This window comes from Centropristis striata, chromosome 9, assembly GCF_030273125.1.
Source record: "Centropristis striata isolate RG_2023a ecotype Rhode Island chromosome 9, C.striata_1.0, whole genome shotgun sequence".
NCBI classification, from domain to species: Eukaryota; Metazoa; Chordata; class Actinopteri; order Perciformes; family Serranidae; genus Centropristis; species Centropristis striata.
In genome coordinates, this window is record NC_081525.1 from 37148520 (window position 1) to 37166313 (window position 17794).

General features: G+C 39.9%; 1 protein-coding gene across 1 annotated transcript in view; it reads right to left on the reverse strand.

The window, feature by feature from the left end:
• The window catches only part of sema6bb (sema domain, transmembrane domain (TM), and cytoplasmic domain, (semaphorin) 6Bb), a 154122-nt gene that overhangs the window by 31879 nt on the left and 104449 nt on the right, over nucleotides 1–17794 (reverse strand). The window contains exons 11-14 of the mRNA XM_059340848.1: nucleotides 10638–10769; nucleotides 9174–9323; nucleotides 5974–6153; nucleotides 2873–3013 (exon numbers count right to left, since the gene is read on the reverse strand). Of these exons, the coding sequence (XP_059196831.1) occupies nucleotides 2873–3013; nucleotides 5974–6153; nucleotides 9174–9323; nucleotides 10638–10769 (603 nt within the window). The remainder of the gene's footprint in view (nucleotides 1–2872; nucleotides 3014–5973; nucleotides 6154–9173; nucleotides 9324–10637; nucleotides 10770–17794) is intronic.

Here is a 17794-nt window from a genome sequence, read left to right on the forward strand (position 1 = left end):
TCTCCTCGTATCTTGTTCTGACTATTTTTGCTCATCTGCGCCCATCAACTATAAATCATCAGTGTTCATGATAATAAAGCTCCTCATTAAGTTCAAGTTCTTAAGACTTGACTGTTAAGACTCTACTTCGATAACTGGACAGTGTGGGATGCAGATGAGAGCAGAGACAGATTTTTTCATTTTAAATGCTTTCTTGTTAGTCAATTAAAGTATTTCTTGGAATGAAGAGGATGGAGATGCAGATAAAAGTTTTGGAAAAAGCTAATAAAGCAACTTAAGATAAAAGTTTCTTTTTTCTCTGAAAGTAGTTCAAGGAAATTGAGACACTCTGGGGTTTGAGAGCCATCTGTCCAACAGCAACCTTTTTTATTTTTATTATAAACAATAACAATATAAGTTTCACGATGTCCGTGTATCTTGTGTTGTGTCTCCTGGGTTTTATTTTCAGACAACAGGATTCATGAAAGAGATACGCTTTAACTAAATATCAGATGTTAGAATGCCCTTGACTGCAGCAACAAGGAGAGTGTTTGAAATAAAATTGTCTCTATTCACAACTACAATGACAATGTGATTCTGAGCAAAAAAATAAAAAACACAAAGCTGGAGATATTCACTGTGAACCATTACGAATCTCAAGACACACTCCAGTCTTTGTAAGTTAATATTTATACTGCCCCAATGTCATGAATAAATACTGCTGAATGCCTTAAAGGGCATCAATCTAAAAACCTGTGGTAAATTTAAAAAATGAATGGCCTGCATGTCAAAAGGGATTAACTGTTGTTGACCGATAATATGTAAAACTTTTGATTCGGTCCGTTAATGGTGTACTGTGGGTTCGCTCTGCAGTTAACTGCACAACATGACTTTTTAATGATGGGTCAGTACGTGGGGTTAAACCGGGTTAAAAGGTCAATCTGCAACTGTATTCGCTTGAAAGCAGACTGTAAAGTGTTGAATTATTAAAAATGTACTAGAAAAAAAGAAGCCAACCATGTAGACTGAAAGCTCTGCGGGAAAGAAGAACTCACAAACGCTCTTCAAAGGTTAAAAACCAGACCTGAAGCTGCTGAAGCGTGTTAAGAAATCCTGAACATACTCACATACACAACATTAACTCGTAGTTACTCATCTAAACACATAAATGCACACACTTAACGCACCTCAGAAAGCATGTGAGCGTTCCTTAATGTGCGCTGGATTTCACGCTTGTATGACTCACCTGGTTGAGTGAACACACTGATGTGCTGGTGTGTGTACCGGCTGTGTTAGTGTGTCAGTGGACCTTAACGGGCTACAGCCACAGGCGTCCACACTTGGTAAATGTGCCAGCGAGTGGTATCGAGTCTCTGCTGTGCTGCTTGTGTGGGTGCATGTAGGTGAAATATCATTACTCTGAATATATGCATTTTAATGTTTAATTATGTAGGATTAGAGGACTCGGGGTACCTGCGGGTTAAGTTAAACCCATTTCCACTGGCAGACTGCCAGAATAACAAAAAACTTCACTGGAGCTTCTGATAATCTTGCAAAGGCTGGATAAAGTGATAAAATATAATCTTTCTTTGAATTATAAATTAGCTGCTAAATTAGATAATATCTCATTAATAATTAACAAATTATAACCTGATTATGCCTTATACTGTACTATAACTGATGATGTATTATTAAACAACTATATAAGTTTTTTTACAAGCTTACTATTCTCATGAGCTTTGTTTATTATTAATGACTATTTACCATATAATGTACAGTGGAAACCTCTCGTATAGTGATTATGTCTGTCAGGGTTTTAACTGGCCTGAAAATAAACTGTAAGCTATCAATGCCAGACTGTAGCAGAGATTCAAAAACGGAGACAGGCTACGATGAGGCAAAGTATCCTAGTAAAGTGGAAAAAAAACAAAAAAAACTAGAAAGGCACTTGGATATAGTGCAGACCTCAACCAAGGCATGCCCTGCATCGCAATGTTGACATTAAATTTTGAGGGGGCATTCACGTGAATGTTCCTATTTCAGGAACTCAATTTTCCAGTTACTATAACACGACATGAATGCAGCACAAATGCTCTCATAATTAATTAAAGTGAAAAATACTCTGTGCAACTGCCCCGTGATCCGCTCCAAAATGTGATGGGTTCTTCCTTGGCCCATGCTACACAATTCTTCCAATTTTGATGTAAATTGGGCCATTCTTTCCCTAATCCTGCTAACAAACAGACTAACAAACCAAAAAAGACAAACTGCAGCAAAAATAACTAGGGGAGGTAAAAATTTATTAACCATAGAAGCTATAATTTCCCCCCAAAATGTTGGAACATATGAATGGCACAAAATAAACACTGTAAACAGACTACTTGATAACTATAGGTGAATTTTTTAAACATTTGTATAAGAATGATTCTGTCCCAGATCACTGTTAGCAATTTCCACTGTATTATATCACTCAACTCCTTTTACTTCCAGTTTTATCTGTTAATGTTTTGGCCCAGTTATGATAAAGTCAGACTTGCAGGCAATTGTAATAATGCAGTATTATATTTAATAGTGGAGTATTACACTAACGGCTTTTATTAGATTTTCTCCCAATTTACTGGCGCATTTTATAGCATTTTGACTCATTTCTCTATTATGCAGCAGTTAACGGATTATCACTTTGCTCAAGGGCAGAGTGATAGTATGGTTTTTATTGTAGGAAAATTCAGGTCAGCTACAGAGAAGCGACCCTGGAGATGGCAGAGGTTCACAGTGTCATGCTCAAGGACACTTGTGAAAGCCAGGTGGGTTTTGAATGCCCACCTAACTTCTTGTTATGCAGCCCCACTGCTCTTTTATGTTCCCGTACGTGCAGCGAGTGTTGCAGACTTACTTCATGCATCGGGAGTAGAGCTGGCATCGTGCCACGGGTACTCTGACCACACAGGAGGGGAAGGCGAGGAGCAGAGTGTGGCTCGCCCGGTCCAGCGTCAGAGACAACAGCTGCCTGGCCTGCGGAGAGTCTTCAGCACACCTGCAACACACGCAAAAATGCATTAGGCAATTTCAATTACCGGAGCACGACAGCACATTAAACCTCTGACCTCATTGAACATAACAGGGGAGAAAAAAACAGGACTCAATGTGAAACAACCAAACATAAACAGTGCTATGAATGAAAGCTATAATAAAATGAGAGCGATGAGAGGTCGCTGTGTAGCCAGATGTTACAGTGTCAATCCAAATATGCACCATGCTGATTGTAGAGGTTCGAGGGGTCGGCTGGCCATCAAAATACAGCAGCCAGAAGTTGAATCGCTTCTAATTGGCACTTAGAGCTACGATGGCCAGCACCGACCTGCCTCTGTGCAGTGGATTTATACCTTTTTATGCACATGTGCACTCATGCATCAGTTGTATCTGGATGGTTTATGGTAATAACATTGGAGCGGACCCACAGTCATTAAGAAGAATCTATCATTCTGCTAAGGCCAAGCTGTGAGTCATTCTTCACAGCCAATATCACGAAAGGCAGGGAAAAGGAGGGGGAGAGAAAATACAATAAACAACTAACAAATTCAGGAAAAAGGCAAAAGATAGGAGACTCATGAAAAGAAAATATAAGAGCCAAAAGCTAGATCAGATAAGGGAAGAAAGAAGAAGATACAGGCTCTATTGGAGTGGCGACTCTCTCATTTCCTGGTGTATTATGGCAAGCAGCCAATCAGAAAGCAGTGATTTCTCTCTGTGCTGACTTTTCTAAAAGATGGCTGTGTTAGTGACCCTGCTCTTGTGTACCCTGGGGTTTATTACAGGGCACAAGGCATCTCTTTGTCTGTGTATGTAAGGTGAGGTTGGGGGTGGCCTGGCCCGGAGCATAAAGGAGAAAAAAACCTCATGTGGCTGTGCTCTGTCTCCTGATTAGCTGGGCGCCTGCTGAGATAGCCGGACTGTCACTGACCTCCTGGTGGGCTCACCAAATTATGCCTCATACACTGGCTCCAGTCCACACCAGCTCATCCATCACACAGACCCCCTCATTTCACTTGCCAGCACTATCCCCCTAGTCTGAAGCCGAACATAAATGCTGAGACACAAATTGGTGAGCATGTTTTGGAGAGGTTTGGAAAGGAAAGAAGTTTACTAAATAAAAACAGTACAAGTATTTTGGACTGCGCTGTAGATTGAAAGTGTGTTTCCAGCCAGTTAATTTGGGAAATAATTCTTTGTTTCCTCTTATTGCAGAAAAAGTGGCATATATATCAGGACGGACAATTACCGCGACATAAAGCTGGTGTTAAGAACATGTTCTGTCTCCTTAAAATGCCTCTAATTAGCCTTAGTGAAAGATAATCACCAGCCAAATCTGTCTGCATCTGTGTGACTATAGTCCTCCACCCGCCCTGCAGCCATCCACCATGTGGAACATCTCAGGAGAGAACAAAAGCAAAAAATTAAGATTGAACAGCCATTGTACCCAGTGTTCATTACGTAGTGATGGGCATCCAATGAAACCTCAAAGCTGCCTGCCTCGTGCAAAATGCTAATTAGTACGGGACAAGGAGCCCACTCCAATCTTTTGTCAAGATCCAGATATTAAATATGATTTAGCATCAGACTGGAGATAAGAGGTCATTTTTCCTGACAGTATGTAATTTTGGTCAAGATTAATGATAATGTGATTTTATCTTCATTTCATTACTTTCTGATGCTTTATCCGCAGATGCTGTTATACAGTATATCTCCACCTCATTAGGAGATGTTTAGATTTCCCTGATAATGAATATTAGCCTCTAATCCTATTCTTTTCTGTTTGCTATTTGTATTCTCTGCATGGGATTGCACCATCTCCTGCACAATTATGGGTATCTCTTGAAGAATAGGTGAGGCGTTCTGCATAATTCAGGACACGTCATGTTTCGAGGACATGTCATGCCTTTTTTTTTTATCTTGCGACTCTTTTTCTAGGCGTACCACACCCCCAGCTCCCCTTGCTGAGTATACATCAAGCCCAGATGTCATTTAACCCTTTCTTCCACTCTCTGCTGTGTGTCTGGAGCTATTTTGCATCAAGCTCTCTAACTGCACAGGGTTGTGCTGTAAAGAAATAGTTCAGCATTTTGGGAAAACATGCTTGTTTTGTTTTCTTACTAAGAAAACAATAATACAAAGATAAGAAGATCAACACCAGAGTCATATCTATACAGTAAATATATGTGTTAGCTCCATCTGCCAGTTAGCTTAGCCTGGCATAAAAACAAGGGGAAACAGCTAGTCGACCACTGTTCAAATGGGAAGAAAATCAGCATTTCTTAAGCTCACTCATTAACACATCATGTAACAAGCTCACAGTGACACCAGATCCCAGGAAGTTACCGAAAAAATTCTGCACATAACCCCAGTGTGATGTTTTTACACTTTGGTTTTTGTACAAATTAAACAAACTAGAAATAACGTGTTAATTAGTCAGTTTTAGGGGGACTGGATTGTGCATTTTGTAACCTTTGAACAAAGCCAAAGAAACTGTTTCAACTGTCAGCAAGAAAGCTAATATGTATACATGTCTTCCTTTAAAAGTTGATAAAATACATCTATTTCCTTTATGTAAGCTGTAAAGAAGACATATCTTGTTTACTTACAGGATTGTACTTATATTTTGGCTTACTACTAGAACATGTTTACATGCTTTAAAGTTTTTCTAATACTGTCTGTATATACATTTTTTCACACATTATCGAAACGCTCCGCTGTAGCGCCAGCCTCCTTAGGCCCCGCCCCTCCTGCTCTGATTGGTCAGTGTTTTGGTCAGAGTCTTCTGCATCTGCGCTCTCAGTGTCTCTGCACCATCATTGAAGCCGGGGAATGGCTGTAACACCACCTTACAGAAGCCCTGATGTTGCAGTTTCTGTACTTACCTGCTAGACCTGCTTCATAATGAAAAAGACATGGAAATCTCACTTTTTACTTATTTAAAAAAAAAAAAAAAAGTCTTACTTATCAGGGTTGAATCCCTCCAGTTCCTCCAGGAAGATGTTGCTGTTGGTCACGCTGTTGTCCTGGTTGGGCATGATGAGGAACTTGAGAATGGTCCCTCTGCTCGACCCGAGGAACAAGATGGTCCGGTTTCTATAAGGCCCGGCTTCTGTATCCACCACAATCTTATTCAGCTGGTACCTGCACAGCGGGAGAGAAAGAGCACTGCATTAATGCCACAGAGCTGTGAGACTCATTTGGGACTTTTCTACCATAACAGATAAAAGCATGGTCAAATGGCTCCTAGAGGGAAATGTATGATTTAAGTGCATTACAGCTGATTGGTTTAGGTGTAAAATACAGACTCTTGTGAATTCAAATCATAACATGCCATTTTCTCTGGAGTCAACGCAAAATGAAATGAATTCCGCAGAGAAGAAACTGCTCATCAAATTTGCATAATAAACTAATTATGGCAGACGTTCAGTCATTAATAATATCAGTCAAGTAATGGGCCCGTCTTGGAACAATAGCAGAGTGTTGCTGAACTACACACAGTCCTGCGTGTATGAGTCAATAGACGAGAATAGAAGCCATGTTGTGCAGGCTGTTTAATATTCCACATACATCAGTCCCCATAATCCCCTGGTGGCTGGTCGGCAACGGGACTACATATGGTAGATAGTGGAGAGAGAGGGAGAGAGAGAGAGAGAGAGAGAGAGAGAGAGAGAGAGAGAGAGAGAGAGAGAGAGAGAGAGAGAGAGAGAGAGAGAGAGAGAGAGAGAGAGAGAGAGGCATGCAAGCATTTATGTGAGACTTGATGTGCTCCAGCTGCTTGCCTGCTACCACAGGCTTCAACACCCAGCCAGTTTAACGTCAACAGAAGGAGCCCAAACACACAGACCATGTGTTTGTTTGCACACTGTAAAACATCATACAGGATTTTAGTGCGGGGAATATTTGATCATTAAGCAAACATAAATATAGAAGTTTTAAGTTAACTTAAAATGTCTTTGTTTTCATTTTCAGAGCCTTTTAGAACAAGCTAAAAAAAGAGTTGAGTCTCATTCAATTGTCCCTTACAGCTCTGTTACAGTCATTGTTAGAGCCATTTTGTACATTGTGGAGAAGCTGATAAATAATTCAGATTTGTAGTTCATAGTTCTTTATTGAGGTTGTAGGAATGCCTATTGGTTCGTAGGAATTGCACTCTTCTTATTGGCTGAGATGTGTGTAACGTCATAATTGCTTACTTTGTTGTAATTAGGATTATGGAGACGAGGAGAGCACACTAGTTTTTGACCGTGCTCATAATTATTATTATTTTTTGGATTGCTGCAGTTTATTGTTTGTAATGCTCAAACGAAAGGTTTTCAATAAACCATAAGAAAGAAACTGTGGGATTTTTTCGGCTTAAGACATGCGTCAACTACATCCTCACGCTCCATAATTGAAGTGTGCGTTTCAAGTAAAACTAGATGGAGCCACACTAACAGTCATGTTGGTGGTGAAGATAACATAATGGGAATTATTAATCTCGTATCGTGCCTTATTTTAGTGGATCATAACATATCTTGTATGGAATTATCTATAGACGCTCGGGTTCAAAATGAAACCAAACTTATCAATGAATATCAGATTTTGAGACAGACAAAGGCCGAAATGTGGCTTGAACAAAAAAATAAGGCTTCATTTTTTGTGAAGTCGATTGCCGGAAACTTCTCTTTCAATAGTTTTCACTGCAATAAAAAGTCCTTCAGCTGACGGTGATGATGTCATGATAACAAAGGGACTAGAGGTCTTGTGGCATGAGTTATGAGCTGATTGATGTGCTGTGTTCCCTAAACTTATCAAATTAGGTTTCTAAAAAAAACAACACAATTAGCAGACTTCCCAGCAAACATTGTTTGATGGTTAAAACTCTGCAGGAAGCCTCCGGTTTTGTATGGAAATTGTGTTTTCATTATACTAATTTACTTTGCCAAATATGTTATGATGGAAACGTAATTGCTGCCTGGATTATGTTCAATGGTAGCATTTTTATGAGTGCAGAAAGAGCAAAGTTTTAGTAGAGAATAGAAGTCATATGGAGGTGGTCAGGGTGGATGGTTGGCATAAAAAGCATCAAAGTTACAATATGATCATGGTTTCTGTTAAATGTTATTAAGATAAATACGCCCTGTCTCATGCTTCATGCAATTTCTGAATTTTTAAAATGTATTTAACTAAGACCACAATTTTACCCTGAACTTAAAGGGCACATAGTATGCTCATTTTCAGATTATAATTGTATTTTGGGTTTACATCACAACCTTAAAAAAGTCCTGACCAACTCATTTAAAGGAACAGTGTCTGAATACTGCAAGGATTGAGCTTCTGTTACTTTCACAGTATAAATATAACATATATACCTGTGTTACAATAAAATATGACATGGAAATCTCACATTATACAATATGGCACCTTTAAGCACATGCTTTGGGAACCAAAAAATACCCATAAAAACCTTCATCATACTTTAGTTGAATAATAAGTTGAAGAAAAAAAAATGAAGTTTTGCAAATAACTTATTCAGCTACATTTTGCAACTTATGTTCATTAAAAAAAATCCAGTTTCCAGTGTTGGAATGTAACTAAGTACATTTACTCAAGTAATGCACTTAAGTACACTTTTAGGTCCTTTTCTTGAGTATTTCCATTTTATGTAACCTTCTACTTCTACTTCACTACATTTTGAGGCAAATATTGTACATTTTACTCCACTGCATTTAGCTGACAGCTTTAGTTACTTTTCAGGTCAAGATTTAACATAAAAACATGATTAATTTAAAGTTAATACACTTTATTTTTTAGAAATGAAACCACATAACAGTATATTAAGTAGTCAAAATTAGCCCTACCTTAAAAACAGTAAAATGCTGCTTACATAAATGCATCAATACTAATAATCCAATAATATATTTGGAATAAATAAAACAATCTGAGTGGGTTCATTCTGCATAACGAGTACTTTTACTTTTGATACTTTAAGTACATTTTGATGCTGATACTTTTACTGATGCAGGACTTTTACTTGTAGTGGAGTAATTTCACATAGTGGTTCTAGTATTTTTACTGCAGTAAGAGATCTGAATACTTCTTCCACCGCTGCCTGTTTCCTACTAACATAATCACCTGCCGACAGGGTCGGAGTTTAACTGCCAATCCAAGTTCAGTCTCACCTGACCATGGTCCTGACAATCCAGGGTCTCTGTCCGAGTGATGGGACGGCTTCGTCCATCAGCGGGTGGGTCTTGACGAAATTGAGCATCTCATCAGGGAATGAGTTTGAGGAATTAAACCTGGAGCCTTGAACAGCACAGCCACCGGGTCTGCGGACGACAAGTTTCAGTAAATGTTTAGCAGACGATCCAGAGGCAAAGCAGCATCCTCTTTTATAAGTGCTTCAGACCGCAGCAAAGATAAGGTTATATAATTAAGCAGTCTAGACTGTCTGAGTGTCTCACATTCAGACACATAGCACTTTTTCAACAAGAGACTGATTTGCTTTAGTCCTTGATTCAGAACCTCGTGTTTGAAGTATTTGGCAAGTGATAGGGTGATTGCATAAGGTCAAGACATGCTTTTAGATTGCCAGAAAACAAGATGTATCCTTGGGAAAAATGAATGTCCCACCTCAATGTTACTGTCAGAAGTTTTATAATATGTGCAGCGTCTTCCTGCATTCTCAATTACGTGGATAATCAACTTTCAACAGTTTATTTTAAAATGTCCTTGTGCTGCATCTTCAACAACAGTACTGTAAATGTGTTGTTGATTGCATGGTGTTTATTCTCTTTTCTTGTGAAATCAAACCTGTGTCCTCCAAAACACACCTTTATAGAACAGTATTATCGCTGACTTGAATACAGGTTGTTCATAATACGGTTTTCTCCTTAACCCTCTGGAGTCCATGAAAGCACCGGCACATTACTTCTTCATGACGTGACGACATAAAATTGAATCAACGTGGAGTCTTATCATCAGCTTCCCTCTAAAGTTTCTGGCTTGAAACTCCATGGCAGATTTTTTTTTTTAATGATATTCAGCCAAGTAAAACCGGAGATATTGTCAAATATATTTAGTATTAAATATAGAACTAGATATTATCCTCATGTTACCTGTTATATGTTATATATGCAACCTGTATTCATATTTGCAATATTTAAAATTCTGTGTTTTGAAACATCATTTTCAAGATCAAATTTTATGTTTCCTTAATTTCTTTTGGGGTCAAAATTGTTATCAAGTAAGTCAAAGTTAAATTATAACTTGTTTATGTTATACATTTGTTTTTTCTATTATCAGTTTATTACTTTCTAATAACTATGAAATTTTAGGTGGAGGCTTTAAATAAGCCCATCCCTACCTTAAAAACAGTAAAATGCTGCTTACATAAATGCATCAATACTAATAATCCAATAATATATTTGGAATAAATAAAACAATCTGAGTGGGTCCATTCTGCATAACGAGTACTATTACTTTTGATACTTTAAGTACATTTTGATGCTGATACTTTTACTTTTAATTTCTTTTAATCTTTAGATTTTTTAACGGGCATAATAGCCAAAGATTTCAGAGGGTTGAAGTCCTCTAAAAAACCTCTGAACACAGGTGTATAAATTAATTACAGCCATCTGCACCTTGGTTTCGGGATGACTTCATCTGGAACAGGCGTCCAAATAGACTCAGGTGATTTCTGCTCCTTGAATCTCCCTTCAAACACCCCAGCCAGCTGCTCCATGTCGAAGGCACACACTGCTGAACCTGGGATGCTATAAAAGCAGAGACAGAGAGGTGAGACAGAGAGGTAGATTGAGACCATCAATTGATGAAACACTTTAAACTGACACAAAATGATTGTCAGTCCTGCGTCAAGGGGGCTTAACTTCCCGACAGGGGTGTAGAAAGAGTAAGTGACGGAATGAGAAAAGACAAGGTGGATAATACCGAAACTGAAAAATAGACCGAGAAACGTGAAATAGGGAAGAAGTTAAAATGTAGAAAGTCAATTGTAAGTGTGAGAAAGGGACAGGCTTCCTGCGAAGATGACAAATTGGATTTGTGCTGTTCATATTGTGACATTCAAAACTTGAACACAAAGAAAATAGTTACTGAGACGGAAAGAGAGACTGGATAAGATAGACACTGTCAACTCTGTGGGTGAAGAATAGATATGCGGAGGATGCAATAGCCAGATTAGACACATGAAAAGATCTTGGCTGGAATTCCTAGAATATAAAACGAAATAGGAAATGAGTCACTGAGTATTTTGCCTTCCGCAAAAGTGCGAGGCGCTTCTCATAAACCTAACAACACATCTCGGAAAAAAAGCCCAGAGCACCTCAGAGGCTGCTTAACTACTCGTGAACCCTGCAACAGGGACCAGAACAGCTGTGTCCGTGGCCCACACACACACACACACACACACACACACACACACACACACACACACACACACACACACAACCAACAACCAACACATTCACACAAAGAACCCCTATCTCTTCACTCAGCCTGATGTCACATTTTTGTGTTTGGGCTTGAGGAAGCACTACAGAGAAAGGAAAATAAAGAGAGCAGTGTCAGGATGAGATAAGAAATGAGTTTCATAAAAAAAACACATCCCATGCCTCATGCTTCCGAGACTCAACTCCCTGCTCTGAATGTGTCCTCGTCAGTGACTAATGGTGTGCGTGGTGCGAGAGCCAGTGACTAAGTGCTAATACCTAAGCGATTGAAAAGAAGAGTCGACTGCAACCTGCTGCTAATAAAATCCCACTCATCCATCTGTTTCTGACCCTCTCTCTCTTTCTTTCTTAAAAAAATAAACGTCCAACTGGTGATTTGAGGGTCTGTGCAGCCTCGTCATTGTGAGCGGTGTTTCTGTTGAGTGCCCCTTTGAAAGCCACAGAAGGGTTTGTTTGGGAAGGCAGCGCCCGAAGGCTGGATTTCGGTTGCAGCAGGGAGCCGTGCTCTCCTGATGTGCCATTTGATCAGGCCACGCCGTCTCCCTCAGTACTTATCATTCATAGGCAGGGATGTGACTCAACCCCGGCCAGCGTGGCGGAGCTGCAGGCATATCTGTGGACGATACGGTGTCTCTCTCAGGACCGCCGGCACCAGATGTTATGTGTGACATGTCTGCCAGCTCTGCACTGGTGCCAACTTGGCTTCTTTCCTCTACCTTATCCCACCTCTGCACCCCCCATCTCTATATTTCCCTCTCACTGCGGGTCATTGGGTTTGCCCCAATTAGGGCTGTGTGTCTTGCAGAAGTAAGCCAAAAAGCCTCGGGCTGTTTTTCTCTTTGAATTCTCTTAATTATTCTCATTTTTAGTCTGCACTGGTCTCTGTTGCTTTTGTTTTCAGTCCATATTCGTTGTTTTCTTGTACACACATTTCATTTTCAATCATTTTCTGAGTCTCCGTGCACACTTGAGGCTTCTTTCTTTTGTTTTCTTTCAGATGTGAGTGTCCCTCTTTCTCTCTGTCCATCGGCATTTCTCCGTCCTTCATGCTTTCTCCTTGGCTGGTGGTTGAGTGACAGGCTGTCCAGGCAAGATGCATGGGGTGTCCGATTGAGAGGACCGCTGCAGAGTCTAAAGTACTTCCTCACCGTTTAACAAGCTCTCTGACAGCTTGAAATAACACGGACCTCACAGGCACTGGATGCCACGTAGGGGCAGACGAGGAAGAGCAAGAAGATTAATTTCAATGTAAATCCTTCTATTAGGGGTTTAACTCTGATCATTGAAGGGACTTATCCAAGTAGGGATATATGGTTTATGTTCAAATGTTAAAAGGTCACAAACTCCACACAATTAGTCTGATTCTCTGTGTATTACAAACTGTTTTGCAATAGATCTTTGTAAATGTTCTTAGATCATTTTCATGGCTTTTTTGTCGGTTAACTTCATTGATTGACTTTACTTGATTTCCACCATATTTCAGAATAACTTTCACCAAAATCAGTTGACATGATGAATTGAGACATGACGGAATAAACTTTCCAATGGATGTGACCTTGCATTAAACTAATGATCTGTAGTTAAATCAAGCCAAAACATGCTTTTTTTGTTTAGAAGTCCAAGGCTCCATTTTAAAGTAATACTTTGACATTTTAGGAACATATTTGTTTGTAGATGAGAAGATGAAGATCATTGTCATAGCTGTACCATAAATATAAATTTAGAACCAGGACACAGTTAGCTTAGGTTTGGAAACAAAAAACTGGAAACAAAAAGCCTGGCTCTGGATAAATGCAAAGCAATTCTGCCCACCAGCACCTTAAGAGCGCACTAATTAACTGAACATTATATTCTTGCTGAAAACTGAACAAAACTGAAGTGTAAAAACAACAAGTTGCAGTTTTATAGAGGATCGCGTGCCAGACTATAGACCTTTTTACAGCCCCAGCCTCCCAGATGAACAAGCTTTAAACATGGTATTAAACTGTTACAATGTCTGCTAAAATGTCTAGTTGTGGTGTGTTTGTTACTCAGAATTAATATATTCCAAGAACGGATTAAAATCGTTTAAAAGCAACAGGTGGTTTGGTTTTAACATGTAAGCGTTAAAGTGTGTGGTTGGTGTAGATAATAAACATGGACTAGTATGTATTTAATGATTACAAGAGAGAGAGTCACCAGTTAACAAGGTCACTCATCGATGACTGCAAGCTATTAAACGTGGTGATTAAGGACATAATCACAGATGTTTGTATTTGTAGCGCCCATATAAGGAGTCATGCTATTTGACATTCTGTACATGACCACAGATAACGTAGTTGTAGTCTAGTGACTGTTATTCTCATAATTTCGCACTGGTGTAACCCTACATGATAGTTTTTTGTATTCTACCCTCTTACTCACAGCACAGGGATCTGGAGGTCGGTCACCATTTATCAAAGTCACTTTGTTTAGGTAGCATTGGTAAGCATCCTAAAAAGGTCTATTTCTTGTTTGGAATCAGAAACACAACATTTATTCCTTTAAAACAGAACAATGTGCAGTTTTTCCACAAAATATAATATTGAAATGACTAAAGGTTTCATATTAAACCCTTTGAACTTAGGCCTTAATTATGAGACTATTTTCTTCACACCTCCTGAGCTTTTACCCTTCATCTTCATTTTTAATATTATTCAGTCATACCTTTTTTTCATTTACGCTACCACAAAGCTCTCACCTCATCTCCTTTTTTGTATTCAAGCAACCTCATTTTTCATACTTTTCCTTGACCTTTCCAAATCAGGTCCCTGTGGATATTCTCCTTTCTCCCTACCCTGACTACCCTGGCTCATGTGGACTAGTGAAGACCTTTTTAACAACTCTTTGTGACATTTTCTTCTTGACATGTCTCCGCTGTCAACTACACATACCCATACCCTCGTTCTCAGGCTCTAGCTAGATCCCTAACTATGTATCCCCCTGCCTCCTCTCCTTGTGCCGGCCCGGGGGGACTAGCTTGCACATCTGTGCATCCTCCCTTGTGTCACACTTCTGCTGGCACAGTAAACCTGTTCTCCTCCTGCTCCTTGTCCCCCTTATTTCCCCTCCTCTGCTGTGTTTTCCCAGAGGGACATCCTGCAGTTTGACCATGCCACATGGGATTCTTTACAATCAAAACCAAACATGGCCTCCCACTAGCAGGATGCACTAGATTTACTTTACTTTGCATGGGATGTTTTGCTTGCATTCCAGCGCAGCTCCATTAAGTCTAATGAGCCCACGTCAGTCCGCTCCAGCAGAAATACACATTTTCAGCTGCCAAAACAATAGCTGGAAAATAATGAGAATTGTTTGTTTTCAGTACAAGTCCAGTGCAGCATGATGACGGTAAGCCTTCCATTTGACATCTTGCTGCTGTTCTTTTGACACATACCCACTGATTTGAGCTGCTAAATAAAGCAAAAAGTACTTTCTTTTCTCTTCTTCTCCCCAGTGGTCTCATATTTTTATTCTCCCTCTTTCGAGTTTGCTGTTGCTCCCTACGCCTCCTTGACCTCTTGAGCATCAGGAGTGTGAGTGCAGGAGGTGCTCAGTAGGAAATCTGAGCTTTTCTTTCATCATTGTTTGAAAGGAAGAGCCCGGGGCTTCAGAGGTGGATGCACAAAGGAATTGACAACTGGATGCGATTTCATACTCTGGAAGTAGAGACCAGAAGATCTCACAAATGCAACTTCATAACATTTAAGCAGCTGGTATGTTGTTATAAAATCATCCCTGGAGAATGTGGGCATAGGAGAGGGGAGACTCCGGGAGGGCCCAGTAAAACCTCGACTTCATCCGCTTATTCCCACACTACCGTCCCATATATGCTGCCCAGGGCCAAATGGCAGGAGAAAATAGCTGTTCCCTCACTCCCAGGTCCTGCTTCATGCTGTTTTCACTGCACGCTGCCAGCCAAAGCAATTTGTCTGGCAAGCACTTAGCCAGTGCGGCGCAGTGGGCCACACGGGGCCAGTGGGAGTTTTGCAGCTCACCTCACACATTCTCTCATTCTCTTTGTGTTCATTTTCCTCCATCACGCCTCTCCTTATCCATCCATCTAAACCTCCCTCTCTCTCTTGGCTGGCAGTTATTTAAAATAGGACCCAGTAGCAGTTTACCCAAGCAGGGGCGTGTGTGTTCAGCTGGTTGTCCTCGGTGGCATGCTGCAAATGCTGTTATCTGGGAAACATTGTAAGTGTGTTTGTGCATGTGGCATGTGTGTGTGTGTGTGTGTGTGTGTGTGTGTGTGTGTGTTAAGCATCCATCTGTCTCTGCAGGCAGTGGCCCCCCTCTCTCAGCGTAGTTCTTCCAAACAGGCAGATAAGATGCAGCTGATGAAACAGTTTTAGATCTCAGAGAGAGCGAGGGATGCACGTGTTGTCCATTATTGACTTCCTCGTCCTTGAGTTTCTCATCCATCTCTCCCCCTCTTGTTCGCCGTCTCCCTCTTTATTCCTTCTCTGTCTTCTCTCCTTTCAGATTTACTCGCTCATTCTATTTTTTCTCCCCCTCTTTATATCCTGTCTCTTACCGCAAGCCCACAGCTTTGAGACACTGTCCTGCAACCGGTATAGAGCTTAACTCTTAAATGTTAAAAAAACAGAGATGGTATTATACTGGGACCACTTATAGGTGATAGCTATGCTGCTGGCTGCATTTAAGTGAGACACTGTATTGATTCCAGACTAGAGTCAAAGAGCAGGCAAGTATTTCTATATTTTTTCTTCAGTAAGTGGTGTCAGGGCCATTGAGCCAGTGTAGGGTGAGTGGCCAACACAGAAAAAGTTTACTGAATACTTTTCTATGATTTGAGCCGCTTGGACTGAAAAAGTTCTGTAGCAATGCCATATTTTTAAAGAGTGCAGATTATGCTTATCCCACTATTCCTCTTAATAAGTAATTCAGTCTCCAATTAAGTATTAAGACCATATTTTTCTTATGCTAATGCCGCAATATCTAAGCAAAGCAGCATTTCGACAAAGCACAATAAGTAGATTAGTCTAACGGTATCTGATAGGAATCCAAAAAACAGTTTTATTTATTTGCACTTGCAGCAAAGGGAATTATCTCATCTCGCTGAGAGAAAAGAGACTCAGTAGATTGAGTCACTTAAAAACGTTCGTGCCTCTGTAACGTAGAAACAAATTTATATTTACTGCATCAAAAGAATCTGAAGTACACTGTATGTGTAGCTCACATAAATATTTTTGTCGCACTTTTCTTTGTTGTTCAGTGTCTCAGGTTTGCTGCTTGTGTTGTCTTTGGCTCTGTAAATACCTGCAGTCTGCAGTAATTCCCCATTTACCAGGCAGCATCTCTTCCTTCCTCCCCTGTCACCTTTTTTCAATTTAATCTTGTCTTTCAACAAATCACCCTTTTGTCCTCAATGAAAGAATTCCATGTGTCTTAAATTACTCTGTACCCCACAATCTTGACCTTTGTACCTCCACACAGCCTCTTTCATTTCTCTGGAGCCTTGCTTGACTTGTGGGAAGCCTTGCTCTTTCCGACTTCATAGGTTAAGGAACAAACTGTGGTGGTCCACTAAATTTTCAAGGTGAGATGTGTGAGTGCTGCTTCACACTGGGTGTCTATCTCAGCCTTCACAGGAAGAATGTCAAGATGTGTTTGTGCGTCTGTGTATCTCATAAAAAAACACTGTCAGTATGACTGGATCCCCTTTTTCTCTTTGCAGAGAGGACAGGGATTGAAATTGCTCCACTTCAGCCCTCAAAGTCACAAATGTACACATGCACACAAATACAGACAGGCTGATTACTGATGTGCAGCAGTGATTGCCAACCATGGTCTATGCTTGCTTCGGGGTACGTGGAAAGATTGCGGAGCAGTAATACGGAGTCTAATTTGAGGAGTAGCAATTTGAAATGAGAGAAATTACAGTTCGAATACAAAAATAAATCCTGATATTGAGTCAGCTGGAACACCATGTGTTGAGAGTGCAAGCAAAATGTGAAAAAAAAATGGCTAAAAGTAATTAAAATGGTAACCTGTAGCTATCCTGGATAGACAGAAATAGTAAGTTTAAAGAATTAAGATTAAGATTTCAAATAGTTTACCAAAATGTTTGATAAATGATGGGAAAAATGTAATGGCTTCCTCTATAAAATGTTACGAAAAAACCCCAAAAAGTCAATTTAACTGCTGTTTTGTAACTGCTTTTCCCCATTTTTCCCCATTTATAGTCATACATTTATCTTTTTTTTTTTTTATGTATAGTCACATGCACACACCAAAGGTATACATGCACACACACTCCCACATCAAAAACTTCATATATTTTGTTT